The sequence below is a fragment of the Rhododendron vialii genome, chromosome 11a (assembly GCF_030253575.1).
Source record: "Rhododendron vialii isolate Sample 1 chromosome 11a, ASM3025357v1".
Lineage (NCBI taxonomy): Eukaryota > Viridiplantae > Streptophyta > Magnoliopsida > Ericales > Ericaceae > Rhododendron > Rhododendron vialii.
The window spans coordinates 35,636,951-35,651,250 of record NC_080567.1 but is presented as its reverse complement, the minus strand read 5'-3'; the positions used below and the strand labels follow the sequence as shown (position 1 = coordinate 35,651,250).

At 41.9% G+C, this 14,300-nt stretch overlaps 2 protein-coding genes and 1 pseudogene across 2 annotated transcripts; all 3 read left to right on the top strand.

Moving 5' to 3' along the window:
* The first annotated feature begins 3,004 nt into the window (after positions 1 to 3,004).
* Positions 3,005 to 4,607, top strand: LOC131307664 (scopoletin glucosyltransferase-like). Its single transcript, XM_058334294.1, has one exon. It carries the CDS (start codon positions 3,047 to 3,049, stop codon positions 4,490 to 4,492), a length of 1,446 nt encoding a protein of 481 aa, XP_058190277.1. The 5' UTR covers positions 3,005 to 3,046; the 3' UTR covers positions 4,493 to 4,607.
* A 1,366-nt stretch (positions 4,608 to 5,973) lies between these two features.
* On the top strand, positions 5,974 to 9,840 carry LOC131308250 (scopoletin glucosyltransferase-like; annotated as a pseudogene).
* Positions 9,841 to 10,085: 245 nt separating this feature from the next.
* On the top strand, positions 10,086 to 12,137 carry LOC131308079 (scopoletin glucosyltransferase-like). The gene is made up of 2 exons (XM_058334897.1): positions 10,086 to 10,567; positions 10,608 to 12,137. Exon 2 carries the CDS (start codon positions 10,707 to 10,709, stop codon positions 12,135 to 12,137), a length of 1,431 nt encoding a protein of 476 aa, XP_058190880.1. The 5' UTR covers positions 10,086 to 10,567; positions 10,608 to 10,706.
* Positions 12,138 to 14,300: the final 2,163 nt, after the last annotated feature.

Here is a 14,300-nt window from a genome sequence, read left to right as displayed (position 1 = left end):
GTCGTCTAGTGTCACACGATTCCACCATACTATACTACTCCTATATGGATCTCTTCCATGTTCAAAATCAGACAATTCTTAAGAAAAGTCTTGTGGGTTGCACTTTTTCCGGTTGAATCTTCTTGTAAAGTGGAGACAGATCCTGCACACTTAGCACTTGTGTTAGTGTTAAACCCGAATCGTTGAGAGTTTGAGATAGGCACTCTGACAATCAAGTCAGAAAGAGGGAAGGAAAGCTTTGAATGTGTATGAAGGGTTTTTGAAGAGAGAAGAGCATTACTTTATTCTGAAGGTGGAGCACTTCTTTTATAGGCAAAGATAACTTGGAGTCCAATTTACGCGTGAACACCACACGCTCGTTGATTGGTGCCTACTTGATATACTCAGATAGTCCTGCAGTCAAAAAGCCTGTCACGAGCTCTGCCTCCGTTCGTTCGACAAGTGGGGTGGTGTCACGCCACCTTCCAACCACCTGTTAGCTCATCGTTGTCATGCCACCTGCCCCTCCTACCCAACTCTACCTGACTTCCTCCCAAGTCTGGGGGCAGAGGTGGCCCAGTGGTAGACTGTTCTGCCGACCGGCAACGCTCGGCTCTGTTCGGGATGTTCTATCAAGTAACTTTTGGTTCGTTGGGACCTCGCCAGGGAGAAAGGTGTCACCGAGCTCAACAGACACACTAAAGCTCTGGTCTCTGGTTCTTGCTTTGGTTGGACGAACTTAGTCCGGCACCAAGCGAATTCAGCTCGGTGATACGAGTTCGGCGGAGATATAATCAGCGGACTGCGCGCTGTCAATGAACCCTTAAGATCTTGAGTTTGACTATTTATTAGAAAGACGTGGCCGTCTCCTGAGTCACTTCTCCGACCCCGGCCACCACAAGTCTATTCATGAATTCCACGTGCAAGAAGGACCGCATAATCAACAAAGTAAGTTTGAAGAGTGAACAAAAAGGAATCGGGGATCAAAAAAACAAAATGAATTCCCTTCGCAGCATCTCGATACTCTTAAAAACATGGGGAATTTTTAGGCCGGTCCTACCTGACTTGAATTTGCCCCTTCAAGTCCTGGTGCACAATTACACACAATTATTTTCCCACCAAGTCCTCTCCCTACGCGCTGGACTCCTTGCTACCGCCAACGTGCAATTACTCCGGCTAATGATGACTACAGTTGAATGATTGAATGAAATCAATATTTAATATAAAATTAAAATTTTCAAAGAGAGTAAAAAATTGGGCTTTTTACCGCTAGGTATAGAAAATAAAAAGTAATTTTTATCAGGCCACCTCCAATTAACCTAAATCATGAAAATGCCTAAACGCTAGGGTATCCTTTGAAAATGCCTAAACTCTAGGGTACCCTATAAAAGTGCTTAAATCGTTAAAACCCTATGATAGAAAAGTGCATCATAAAACTTCTATAAAAGTGTCTAAACTTGAACCCTAGGGCTCTATGAAATATTTAAAATAAAAATTAGGTTTCAAATATGTGTATATTATTAAAATTGGATATGTACAATAAAAATTATAGTCATTAAATATTTAAAATAAAAAAAAGAAAGAGGAGAGAGAGAGAGAGAAGGCTTCAGATCCCTGTCCCAATCCCTCGGTCCGACCTCCCAGTCCCAGTTCTCATCAAGCGACACGTGTCCTCCTACCAAAACCCAAAAGGTCACACCACACCCAATCTCTCTCCCTTCACCCTTGTCTTCTCCATCTACTACCATGACTTCATGCACTCGACGACGACGTTTCCAGAATCGGCGCCTTCTACTCTCACCCCCCCGACGGCGGCGACGTCGAAGACTCCTCCGACCCTACAAAATCCAACCTCGCCACTCTGAACTGTAAACGCACCTCCGAGCGACATATCGTTTCTTTTAAGATCTGAACCCTTTCCCCCTTTGATACATCTCTCTCTCTCTCTCTCTCTCTCTCCACACACACACACAAAATATGTATAGAACTATATACACATATCCAACAGTACATGTGCAAATATGTATTTCTGCTTTCCAATTCCGATTTTAATTTCGTTAGGTGAAGAGGAGGGATTGGATGTGGTGTTACCTTTTGGGTTTTGGTAAAGTGACACGTGTCGCTTGATGAGGACTGGGACAGGGAGGTCGGACAGAGGGGTTGGGATAGGGGATACGAAGCCGAGAGAAGAGAGTGAACAAGAAGAAGAGAGAGAGTGTGTGTGTGTGAGAGAGAGATGTGGGAGAGAGCATAAAGTAACAGAAAAGACAGGAAAGAGGAAAGCTAGGAATCCTAGGATAATAAATGCTTGCGCGTGTGTAATTCTATTCTATTACAATAATTTTACAATCACCCCCATTTTACACACCTAAATATACACCCACACACACTGCACACTAGTGTGTATGAAGCCTACACACTTAAATGTGTGGGTGTATATTTGGGTGTGGTCCTAGATTGACTCATTCTATTAAAAGGACCTGATGAGACATGAAGGTTTTATGGGTGGGGTCTCTCCAGCAATAACTTCAAAAAATGGGACCGACCCAGCATTATCCAAAGGTTATATGGGTAGGATCTCTCCGGCAATAAATTCAAAAAATGGGACCGGCCCAGCATTATCCCTAAAAAAAAACATCGTCAAACTAGTTCCGGTTTTATTTAGGGCGCCGCTATTCGCAGCCCTCTATTTACTCCCGTAACCCACTAAATTTCGGTAAATGATTGTTGAAAATCATAAATAACATTTCGGTAAATTGCTGTTGAAAACAAGATTATATTTCGGTAACTACATGTCGAAAATATGTTTAACTTTAGGTAAACAACTGCCGAACATGCACTTTCGGTAAACATCTGTTGAAAAAAATATTATATTTCGGTAATTGGACGCTGAAAATATATCTCAATTTCGGTAACTAACTGTCGAGTATAATTGAAAATTTTTAACGGGCTATGGGAGTAAATAGAGGGCTGCGAATAGCAGTGCCCTTTATTTATTCAGCACAATCGTTCTCTCTCTAGCTAGCTTTCGTTTCCAAGCCTCCAACATCGACTACTCTTCCAATTAATGGCTCAACTGCATGTCGTCTTCTTCCCGTTGATGGCTCCCGGCCACATGATCCCAACTCTTGACGTTGCCAAACTCTTCGCCACCCGTGGCGTCAAATCCACCATAATCACCACTCCTCTCAACGCTCGTTACTTCACAAAATCAGTACAAAGAACCAACCAACTGGGTTTCCAAATGGGAATCCTCACGGTCGATTTCCCGGCAGTTGCCGCCGGCTTACCCGAAGGATGCGAAAATGTTGATCAAATAACTTCCGACGACATGAGCCCCAACTTCGCCAAGGCCACCACCTTGCTCCAAGACCCGCTGGAGAGGATTCTCGACGAGGTCCGACCCGACTGCCTCGTCGCGGACATGTTCTTCCCGTGGGCCACGGAAGCCGCAGCGAAATTCGGCATTCCGAGGCTGGTTTTCCACGGGACTAGCTTCTTCGCCCTCTGTGCTACGGAGAATATGAGGTTATACAAGCCTCAGAGAGAAGTTTCGTCCGATGATGAACCCTTTTTTGTGCCTGATCTTCCTCATCCAATTAAGCTCACGAAAATGCAATTGCCAGAGCACGAACGAAGCGAGTCCGAAACAGACTTCGGCAGAATAGCTGCAAGCATGGAAGAGTCGGAGTTATTAAGCTTTGGAATTATAGCCAATAGCTTTTGCGAGCTTGAAACAGAGTATGCTGATTATTACCGGGACGTTTTGAAAAGAAGAGCTTGGCATATTGGACCCGTTTCGTTATGCAATCGAGAAATAGAAGATAAAGCACAGAGGGGTAAAGAAGCATCGATCGACGAACACGAGTCATGTTTAAAATGGCTTGATTCAAAGAAACCCAATTCGGTGATATATATCTGTTTTGGAAGCGTGGTGAAATTCGATGTTTCTCAGTTGTACGAGATCGCAATGGGTCTTGAATATTCAGGGCAACAATTCATCTGGGTTGTGAGGAGAGGGGAGAATGAAAACGAAAGTGAAGAGTGGTTACCAGAGGGGTTTGAAGAAAGGATGAAAGACAAGGGTTTAATTATCAGAGGGTGGGCCCCCCAAGTGTTGATTCTTGATCACGATGCGGTGGGTGGTTTCATGACTCACTGCGGGTGGAATTCGATATTGGAAGGTGTTAGCGCCGGACTTTCAATGGTGACATGGCCAGTGTTCGCAGAGCAATTTTATAATGAGAAGTTGGTGACGGAGATATTGAGGATCGGAGTTAGCGTTGGGGCTCTTAAGTGGAATACTTTTTCGGAAAGTAGTGGGTTGATGAGAGAGCAGATTAGGAAGGCGGTGCGGCGTGTCATGGTAGGTAAAGATGCGGAGGAGATGAGGAATAGAGCGAAGGAATTCAAGGAAATAGCAAAGAAGGCAGTTGAAGAATGTGGATCATCGCACACTAGTTTGAGTGATCTTATACATGAATTGAGTTCTTATCGGGCTTTGAGATGCTGAAGTTGAATTTGGTAATTACAAATGAATGCTAAAAACCATGCCAGTTGATTTTGTTTTTGTTTTTGGTTTGTAAAAAAAGTTTTGTTTCTTGTGTTAGTATGAATTTATTTCAACATCGAGAAAATGATATAAAATTGGTTCAATACAGGTGGGTCTCCTCCTTTTATTTGTCAAGCCGCAATTATCAACATCAAGGAAGATATTACTCAACATCAAGGTCAAGAATAAAAATTATGCGTTGTATGAAAATGCTACCTGATTTGAGTAATATCTTCCTTCATGTTGAATAATTGCGACTTGACAAATAAAAGGAGGAGATCCACCATCAATCCTTGTGGTTGAAACAATTAGGGGTGAGCAAATAATCAGTTAAATCGTGAATTCAGTCCAAATTAATCCAAACTAAATTATTTTGTTTGGTTTTTAAGTACTGTGGTTTGGTCTTAGTTTTATAAAATTCAAAACTGAGTTATATGGTTTAGTTTGTGAATTTACATTAACGATTGTGGTTCCAAACTGATCCGGACCGTATATATGAAATTATGTATATTTTTAATTTAATATAGATATACACCAATAAACATAGGCTATGCCATGGTGAATTAACTTCTTAATTTAGTACTCCACTTCACCGCTACATTCCTTTACTGCGAATAGTAATTGCCCTAAATTTCTATTAGTTCACGAGTTTTGGTGATTTCAATAGAATTTAAGTTTAAATATAAGTTTTGGTTTTATTTAGCTATGCCATTTTGAGTACTTTAAATCGTGTATAAAATTGATATTTTAACTTCAACCAAATCATGGTTCAAAACCGAAATCGATCTGTATCTTAAAGGTTTGAATTGGTTAGGTTTTATGAATTTTATGAATTAGTTTGGTTCTCAAAATTTATAATCCGTAGGTATTAGTTTGGTTCTTGGTTTACTACAAACCGAACCAATCCGAACCATGCTCACCCCTAAAAACAACAACAATGCCCCGTTTACTCCGTACGAGGATGCAACATGTCCGGTGATGAGAACCAAACAGCTGCGGGCTGAATTGGAATTGAGGTTGACTTATTCACAGAGTGGCCGGCCGTGATTCTCTTATTCACGGAGTCGTGCGATCTTGACCATCGGATGATCAGGATTTAAATGAAACTTTTTCGGGGAAGCGCTCCGTGAATAAGGGAATCACGACTACTCGGTGAATAAGTCAATCTCAAACTCTTCCCTGAAAAATTTTTATTTAAATCCGGACCGTCTAAAACCGAAACAAACACGCGCGATTCACGATCGTAAAAACTTATTCATGGATCTCATTGGAATTACGAGGATGCATGGGAGCCACATGCTCAACCATCAGTCTAACAGTCCCTCTGAGTTTGAAGCAAAAAAACTAGCCAATATTTAACTGATCATAATCAAACTAGTGTGTCCCATTTGCAAGTGCTCCAAATTTCGATTATACATCCAACTATCCAAGAGCCCAAAAAAATGGGTAAACTCCATGTCTTTTTCTTCCCCATGTTGGCTCACGGCCACATGATCCAACTCTTGACATCGTCAAACTCTTCGCTGCCCGCGGCGTCAAATTCACCATAATCACCACTCCCCTCAACGTCCATTTTTTCTCAAAATCTGTGGAAAAAACCAATCAACTGGGCTTCGAAATGGGAATCCTCACGGTCGATTTCCCGGCGGCCGCCGCCGGCTTGCGGGACGGGTGCGAAAGTGCCGACCAACTCACTTCCGACGACATGATCCCCAAGTTCTTCAAAGCCATCACCATGTGTAGGATAGGTCCGATTTCTGAGTGGACAAATATCCCTTAAGAATAGATGTGCTGGAGAGGTTAGAATAGTCTATGGAAAGGAATGCGAGGAGTGATCTAGAAGGGTGAAGAAGAGAGCAGGGGTGAACAGAGAGGATAGGCAGTGGAGACCTAAACCCAGAGATCCCCAAGAGAAAAGACAATAGAGCTCCTAAAAGAGGATAAGACCTCTTTTAAAATTAGTGCTCACCAACTTTCTCTCTCTAGGGAATGTTCACAATGTGCTCTTTCTGTCGGACTCAGTGAAAAGACGTTCATATTTATAGTCCACACGAGCTAATGCTTGGGCACCAAGTGGCGCGCTGATAAAATGACACGTGTCCCTTCTGTTCCCCCTGACCGCCAAGGTGTCGCTACCCTCGCGATGACCGCAAGTATAGTGGTAAGCGTATCCTCTTATTTGCGGAGATCCTCTTCTTCTTTTACAGCCACCAAGCCACTAGATCCCCTTCATTCCCGTAGGTCAAGGTCGTGACCTAATCGGTCGCGCCAATACCGCTGCCAAGCCTCAAGGGGCCCCTCGGGTCCTGCCTAAAGGCCGGAGCAGACATAAAAGTCTGGGCAAGTTCTTTGTGCATCTTGGTTAGACCGCGTTATCGTCTCCATTAGATTGGGACCGCCCCAAGCATCCACCTGAATAAATGAAACTCTCTCCTTAAAGGAGGAATCTGGGCTCGCGATCTTCACATGGGTGTAGCATAACTATGGGTAGCGCGTGGCTCCCACGTGCGGGGCCACGGGTTGCGCGACTGAGGCGGCACGTGACAAGCTAGGGTTTGTTAGTCAAATCGTCAACCCCGCGAGGATGAGTATAGGTGTCGCATGCTCATTGGCTAGTCAAACGGTCAACGGTCGCGCCTATTGACCTTTCCTACACCATGCTCCAACACCCACTCGAGTGGATCCTCGATGAGGTCTGACCCAATTGCCTCATTGCCGGTGTGTTTTTCCTGTGGACCACCGACGTTGCCGCGAAGTTCAGCATCCCGAGGTTGGTTTTCCATAGGACTGGCCCTTTTTTCTCTCTTTGCTTTGGAGAATGTTAAGTTGGAAATTCGGTCTTCAAAAAGATGAATGTGATGGCGCCGTCTCTTCAAAGTTGGAATGGTAGAAGCAATTTGAGTCACGTTAGGAGAATACTTTCCTAAAGACAGTATTTGTCCCCACCAAAAGGTGTGCACTAGGTTACAGTAAATCCGTCTTCAAGATAAATTAAAAGTCTGGGCAAGTTCTTTGCGCATCTTGGTTAGACCGCGTTATCATCTCCATTAGATTGGGACCGCCCCAAGCATCCACCTGAATAAATGAAACTCTCTCCTTAAAGGAGGAATCTGGGCTCGCGATCTTCACATGGGTATGGCATAACTATGGGTAGAGCGTGGCTCCCACGCGCGGGGCCACGTGTTGCGCAACTAAGGCGCCACGTGGCAAGCTAGGGTTTGTTAGTCAAATCGTCTACCCCACGAGGACGAGTATAGGTGTCGCACGCTCATTGGCTAGTCAAATGGTCAACGGTCGCGCCTATTAACCTTTCCTACACCATGCTCCAACACCCACTCGAGTGGATCCTCGATGAGGTCCGACCCAATTGCCTCATTGCCGGTGTGTTTTTCCTGTGGGCCACCGACGTTGCCGGGAAGTTCAGCATCCCGAGGTTGGTTTTCCACGGGACTGGCCCTTTTTTCTCTGTGTGCTTTGGAGAATGTTAAGTTGGAAATTCGGTCTTCAAAAAGATGAATGTGATGGCGCCGTCTCTTCAAAGTTGGAATGGTAGAAGCAATTTGAGTCACGTTAGGAGAATACTTTCCTAAAGACAGTATTTGCCCCCACCAAAAGGTGTGCACTGGGTTACAACAAATCCGTCTTCAAGATAAATCGAATCAGAACTCTAGGTTTTTTCTGTTTACGTTTACACAAACGAAGATAGACAGAATATCCACTAAACAACTGTAAAAGAACCAAGAACCAATATTCTATTTCTGTAGAATAACAGAATACCGGTATACGTAAAATTTTAGGAAGAGAGTGTGTAGAGAGAGAGCAATCCAATATCAAATTTTTTGGAGTGTCAAATGAATCAACCAATGGCCTATTTATATACTTATAGACACCTTTATGTAAAATGTTGTATCTTTAGAAATAATACACATTAGGAATGGTTATGTGTTTTAAAGACACTTGTTAAGAAATGTCATGCCTATTGAAGATATTAATTAGAAGGAAACATGCCTCTTGGTAGGTGGGCCCTTTCCTGAAACATTTAATTAGAAGGGTTATGCTTCTTGGAGGCATTCCATGTTTCACATCTTTTTCCAACAAACACATTCCTTTCTAATAAAAACATCCCAAACTAATGAATGTTATAACCATTCACAAAAAGTCACAACTCATGTGAAAAGGTATCGTCAACTTTTCACAAAAAAACCTCTCTCAATGCATTTTCAAAAAATTCCAAACCAAAATCCATTTTATTTTGAAAATCTCTAACATGTTAGACTATACAAGCCTCAGAGACAAGTTTCATCTGATGATGAACCCTTTCTGGTGCCTGATCTTCCCCATCAAATCAAGTTCATGAAAATGCAATTGGCAGAGCATGAACGGACCGAGCCCAGAACAGACTACGCCAGGTTTCACACGAAAATGAAAGAGTCGGAGCTATCAAGCTATGGAGTCATTGTAAACAGCTTTTACGAGCTTGAAAGAGAGTATGCTGATTATTACACGAACATCTTGAAAAGGAGGGCTTGGCATATCGGACCCGTTTCTCTATGCGATCGGGAAATCGATGACAAAGCACAGAGGGGTAAAGAAGCATCGATTGACGAACATGAGTGTTTAAAATGGCTTGATTCGAATGAACCAAATTCGGTGATTTATATTTGTTTCGGTAGCGTGGCGAAATATGATGATTCTCAGTTATACAAGATCGCAATGGGTTTGGAATTTTCTGGCCAGCAGTTCATATGGGTTGTTAGGAGAGAGGAAAAGAATGAGGAAAATGAAGGGTGGCTGCCACTGGGGTTTGAGGAGAGGATGAAAGACAGGGTTATAATTATCAGAGGATGGGCTCCCCAAGTGTTGATTCTTGATCACGATGCGGTGGGTGGTTTCGTGACTCACTGTGGATGGAACTTGGTTTTGGAAAGAGTTAGTGCCGGAGTCCCGATTGTGACGTGGCCAGTGTTTGCGGAACAGTTTTACAATGAGAAATTGGTAACAGAGATTTTGAGGATTGGGGTTAGCGTTGAGAATTTGAAGTGGAGCAATAGGGCGATGTGTGGGGTGAAGAGAGAGGAGATTTGGAAGGCGGTCAGGCGGGTTATGGGGAAGAGGCAGAGGAGATGAGGAATAAGGCGAGGGAATTTCAGGAGATGACAAAGAAGGCGGTTGAGGGAGGTGGATCGTCATACTCCGATTTGAATTCTTTGATACGTGAATTGAGTTCTTATCGGGATCCTGAAGGTGAATTGAGGTAATAGGTAGATTTGTGAGTCCAATTTTCAACCAATACATATTACTCAATGAGTTGAAGATATTCGATTGCTCGTAAACAGATTTAAATCTCATATGTACATAACTCATCTTTTCTTGATTCTGGACAACCTAAACGTATGAAGGCTTGGATCACACAACCAAAAACACGATCTAACAACCAAAAACAAGATCTAACAATAGATTGAACAATACACCTGTCTTAGCTTATAGAATAATGACCCCTGACTACCTCTCCAACTAAATTAATCCTAATATATTTAATTATCTAATACTCCCTCCATCCTAATTTATTTACTCATTAAAGAAATTCTCTTATTTTATTGACTCAAAGGCTTAGGGTTGAAAAGTGTACAAATTTCCAAAAAATACCCTTTCAAACAACACAATTACTTTGATAGTTGTGTTCGAATTTTACACTGAAAAGGAGTATGTAATACCAAAATGCACCTGCAGTACTAAACTTGTAGAACTACGCAAAGAACTAAGCAAGTTAACCCAACGATTGGCCGAGTAGGTAAGCCCTACTACTTGGGAGTTGGATCTCTCGTACATAAGTTTTCGGTTCGAAACATCTCAGCAACACCAGTTTTTACATAGTCAGTTCACATAGAACTTTGCTCCGACCTTAAATTGTCATCCGTTGGTGGATTGTTATCCTTAAAAAATGAATCGAGCATAAACAACCTTGGATATGCACCCTGAGTTTAAAGTAAACAACTAACCAGTTTAGCACCTTCTTATGAAGCTTCCTGCAACCAGGTGAATGTTTTTTTTTTTTTTTTTGATCGGCAGCAACCAGGTGAATGTTGCTATAGCCATGATGCTGTATTAATCGTCAAACTAGTCTGTCTCCATTTCCAAGTTCCAAAAGTTTCGATTATACATCAAAAAGCCCAAAATGGCTCAGCTCCATGTCCTTTTCTTCCCCATGATGTCTCACGGCCACATGATCCCAACTCTTGACATCGCCAAACTCTTTGCCGCCCGTGGCGTCAAATCCACTATAATCACCACTCCCCTGAACGTCCATTACTTCACAAAATCAGTAGAAAGAACCAATGAGCTGGGTTTCCAGATGGGAATCCTCACGATAGATTTCCCGGCTGCCGCTGCTGGCTTGCCTGAAGGGTGCGAAAATGTCGATCACATCACTTCGGACGACTTGATCCCCAATTTCATCAAAGCCACCACCATGCTCCAAGGCCCACTGGAGAGGCTCCTTGACGAGGTCCGAGCCGATTGCCTCGTTGCCGACGTGTTCTTCCCGTGGGCCACCGACGTTGCCGCAAAATTCGGCATTCCACGGTTGGTCTTCCACGGGACTAGTTTTTTCGCCCTCTGTGCTTCGGAGAATGTGAGGTTATACAATCCTCATAGAGAAGTTTCGTCCGATGACGAACCCTTTTTGGTGCCCGATCTTCCTCATCAAATTAGTCTCACGAAAATGCAACTGTCACCGGAAGAACAGGACGAGTCCGGATCAGATATTGCTAAACTGCGGATAAGAATGAAAGAATCGGAGCTATCAAGTTATGGAGTTATAGTCAACAGCTTTTACAAGCTTGAAACAGAGTATGCTGATTATTACAAGAATGTTTTGAAAAGAAGGGCTTGGCACATTGGACCCGTTTCATTATGCAATCGGGAAATTGAAGACAAAACACAGAGGGGCAAAGAAGCATCGATTGACGAACACGAGTGTTTAAAATGGCTTGATTCCAAGAAACGAAATTCGGTGATTTATGTTTGTTTCGGAAGCATGGCGAAATATGGCGATTCTCAGTTATACGAAATCGCAATGGGTTTGGAATCTTCTGGCCAACAATTCATCTGGGTTATTAGGAGAGAGAAAAACAAAGAGAAAAACGAGGGGTGGCTAGCGGATGGGTTTGAAGAGAGAATGAAAGACACGGGCTTAATTATCAGAGGATGGGCTCCCCAAGTGTTGATTCTTGATCACGAAGCCGTGGGTGGTTTCTTGACTCACTGTGGGTGGAATTCGACGTTGGAAGGGCTTAGCGCCGGAGTTCCGATGGTGACTTGGCCGGTGTTTGGTGAGCAGTTTTACAATGAGAAATTGGTGACTGAGATTTTGAAGATCGGGGTTAGTATTGGGGCTTTGAAGTGGAGGTTGGTGATTGGTGGGGTGAGGAGAGAGGAGATTGGGAAGGCGGTGCAACGGGTTATGGTGGGGGAAGAGGCGGAGAAGATGAGGGATAAGGCAAGGGGGTTTAAAGAGATGGCGGCGAAGGTGATTGAGGAAGGTGGATCATCACAGGCTGATTTGAATTTTTTGATTCGCGAGTTGAGTTTATTGAAGCTGAATTAGGATATTGGTGGATGAATATGGGATTCGAGTTGGTTGCTTTTGTTTTTTCCTTCAATTTTAAGTGTTTCTGATTTAATGTAAATTTGTTGCATTCGCACAAGGAAAATGAAAAGGGCAATGCTACGGTGTCCACCCGCCGTTTGGGGACACCGTAACTTTTGATATAACCGACCATTAAAAACATAAAAAAAATCAGTGATATGTGTAATCAAAATCTTACAAAGGCATAACCTCCAAAATTTCCTAAATTTTTGGGGATTTTGAGGGTTATGCCTCTGTAAGGTTTTGGTTATGCACATCACTGATTTTTGTTATGCTTTTAATGATCAGTTATGCTAAAAGTTACGGTGTCCCCACAATGACCGGAGACACCGTAGCATCAAATGAAAAATGATAGCATTTGGTATGACAATATTACCCGATTTGAAGCACGGATTTATTAAGTTGTTGAGTAGTAATTGTGTTTGACTTCACATTTGTGATTCTTTTCTCTCTCTCTTTTTTCCCCGGATAGACTATAGAGCACATTTGAGGTCAATTAAGTATAAATCTCAACGAATCATATCTTATCGCATACTTTATTTAAAAAAACTCAACCTATACGATCTAACATTGAAGGATGATTTTTTGTAAGAATTATTATGAGAGAGCCAAGTGACACGAATTGATTGAATTGTCACACAATTTTCAGGCGATATGTTGTATGTAAGAAATCGAAGATATTCCATTACTCCATTTTAGGTTTTAAAACACATATGTACGCAACTGATCTTGACCGATTGTAAAAAGTTTATATTTAGCATTTTCATTACGTTAATGAAATGAAAGTTTATACTTAGTCAAGTTGCAATTTTGTTCAATTTAAAAGCGTCCAACTCTAGTAGTAATAGTATACGTAAACCAAGTTAGAAAACTTAATTTGTTAGGCTAAAGGAGTTAGCTAGGAGTGTATTTGGTTAAATTTGGGTATCATATTCGGCTTATCAAGCCCAGCTCTCCACACAGGCGCCCAGACACCTTCTTCCTCCTTTGTTCCAAACAAAAGAGTTGGCCTACTATTTGGAAGCTAAAATTGCCTAATAAGGATTCGGAAATTTTTATGGAGAACCGGCCATAACAATCTAGCATCAAAGGAGAACTTAGTTAGAAGATATTATGTGGCTATTCTAAGGTGTGTCCCATTTGCCTTTCAGTTTGACGAATCGATTGAGCATCGATCTTTTGTTTGATTGTCATTGGACTTGTGCGGTTCGGCTTGGGTGTCATGTGAGTCTGAATATGAGGTGTGGTTAACATTCTTCAGGTTATTCAGTGGGCTTCACGAATATTGGAAGCTCAAGCTACGAAGGAGGCTTAGACTTACGACAATCGCCTGGTTTATTCGGAATTTTGAATGAAAAGTTGTAAGATTGGATAAATGACTCACTTAGAGTCCATTTATGGTACACACAAAAAATTGTGTATGGTACCCAAAAAATCACTTTAGTAGTAAGTATTCCACATTGAGTGGGTTTATATTTCATAAGAAGTGATAAGTATTTCACATAAAGTAGTAAGTATAGAAATACTTGTCACTCAATGTGGAATACTTACCACTCCGTATGAAATACTTACTACTCAGTGTGAAATTATTTCATATGAAGTGGTAAATATTTCACATTGAGTGATAAATATTATACATTTGGAATACTTAGCAGTCAATATGGAATACTTACGACTCCTTATGAAATACTTACAACTCAATGTGGAATATTACCACTAAAGTGACTTTTTAGGTATCATACATCAAAAAGTGATTTGTGTACCATAGAAAAATTCACTTACATGTATCATATTGAATTGATTTTTTACATGGTTCCTCAAAAAAAAAATTTTCAAATTAATGAACAGATCGAATCATTTGCTTTGATTCCGTTACGAACTTCATTCTCCAGTACGGTTGTACATTACGAGTCCATCTCATCAAACCCTAAATTGGGTACTAGATCAAGGATTGGAAGATCTCGATCTACCAAATGGTTCAAGCTTCGAATCAGAAAGTCTAGGTACACCGCATGAAAATACGGTGACCGTTCACCGCACATCTATTGGGGCCTACTCCGGGCTCCAAAAAAATACAGAAAAATATTCATAAATTTTAAAATAATATTTCATGGGATCCTG

Excerpts from the sequence above, each read along its gene's own strand:
- LOC131307664 (XM_058334294.1), top strand. The coding sequence starts at position 3,047 with ATGGCTCAACTGCATGTCGTCTTCTTCCCGTTGATGGCTCCCGGCCAC.
- LOC131308079 (XM_058334897.1), top strand. The coding sequence starts at position 10,707 with ATGGCTCAGCTCCATGTCCTTTTCTTCCCCATGATGTCTCACGGCCAC.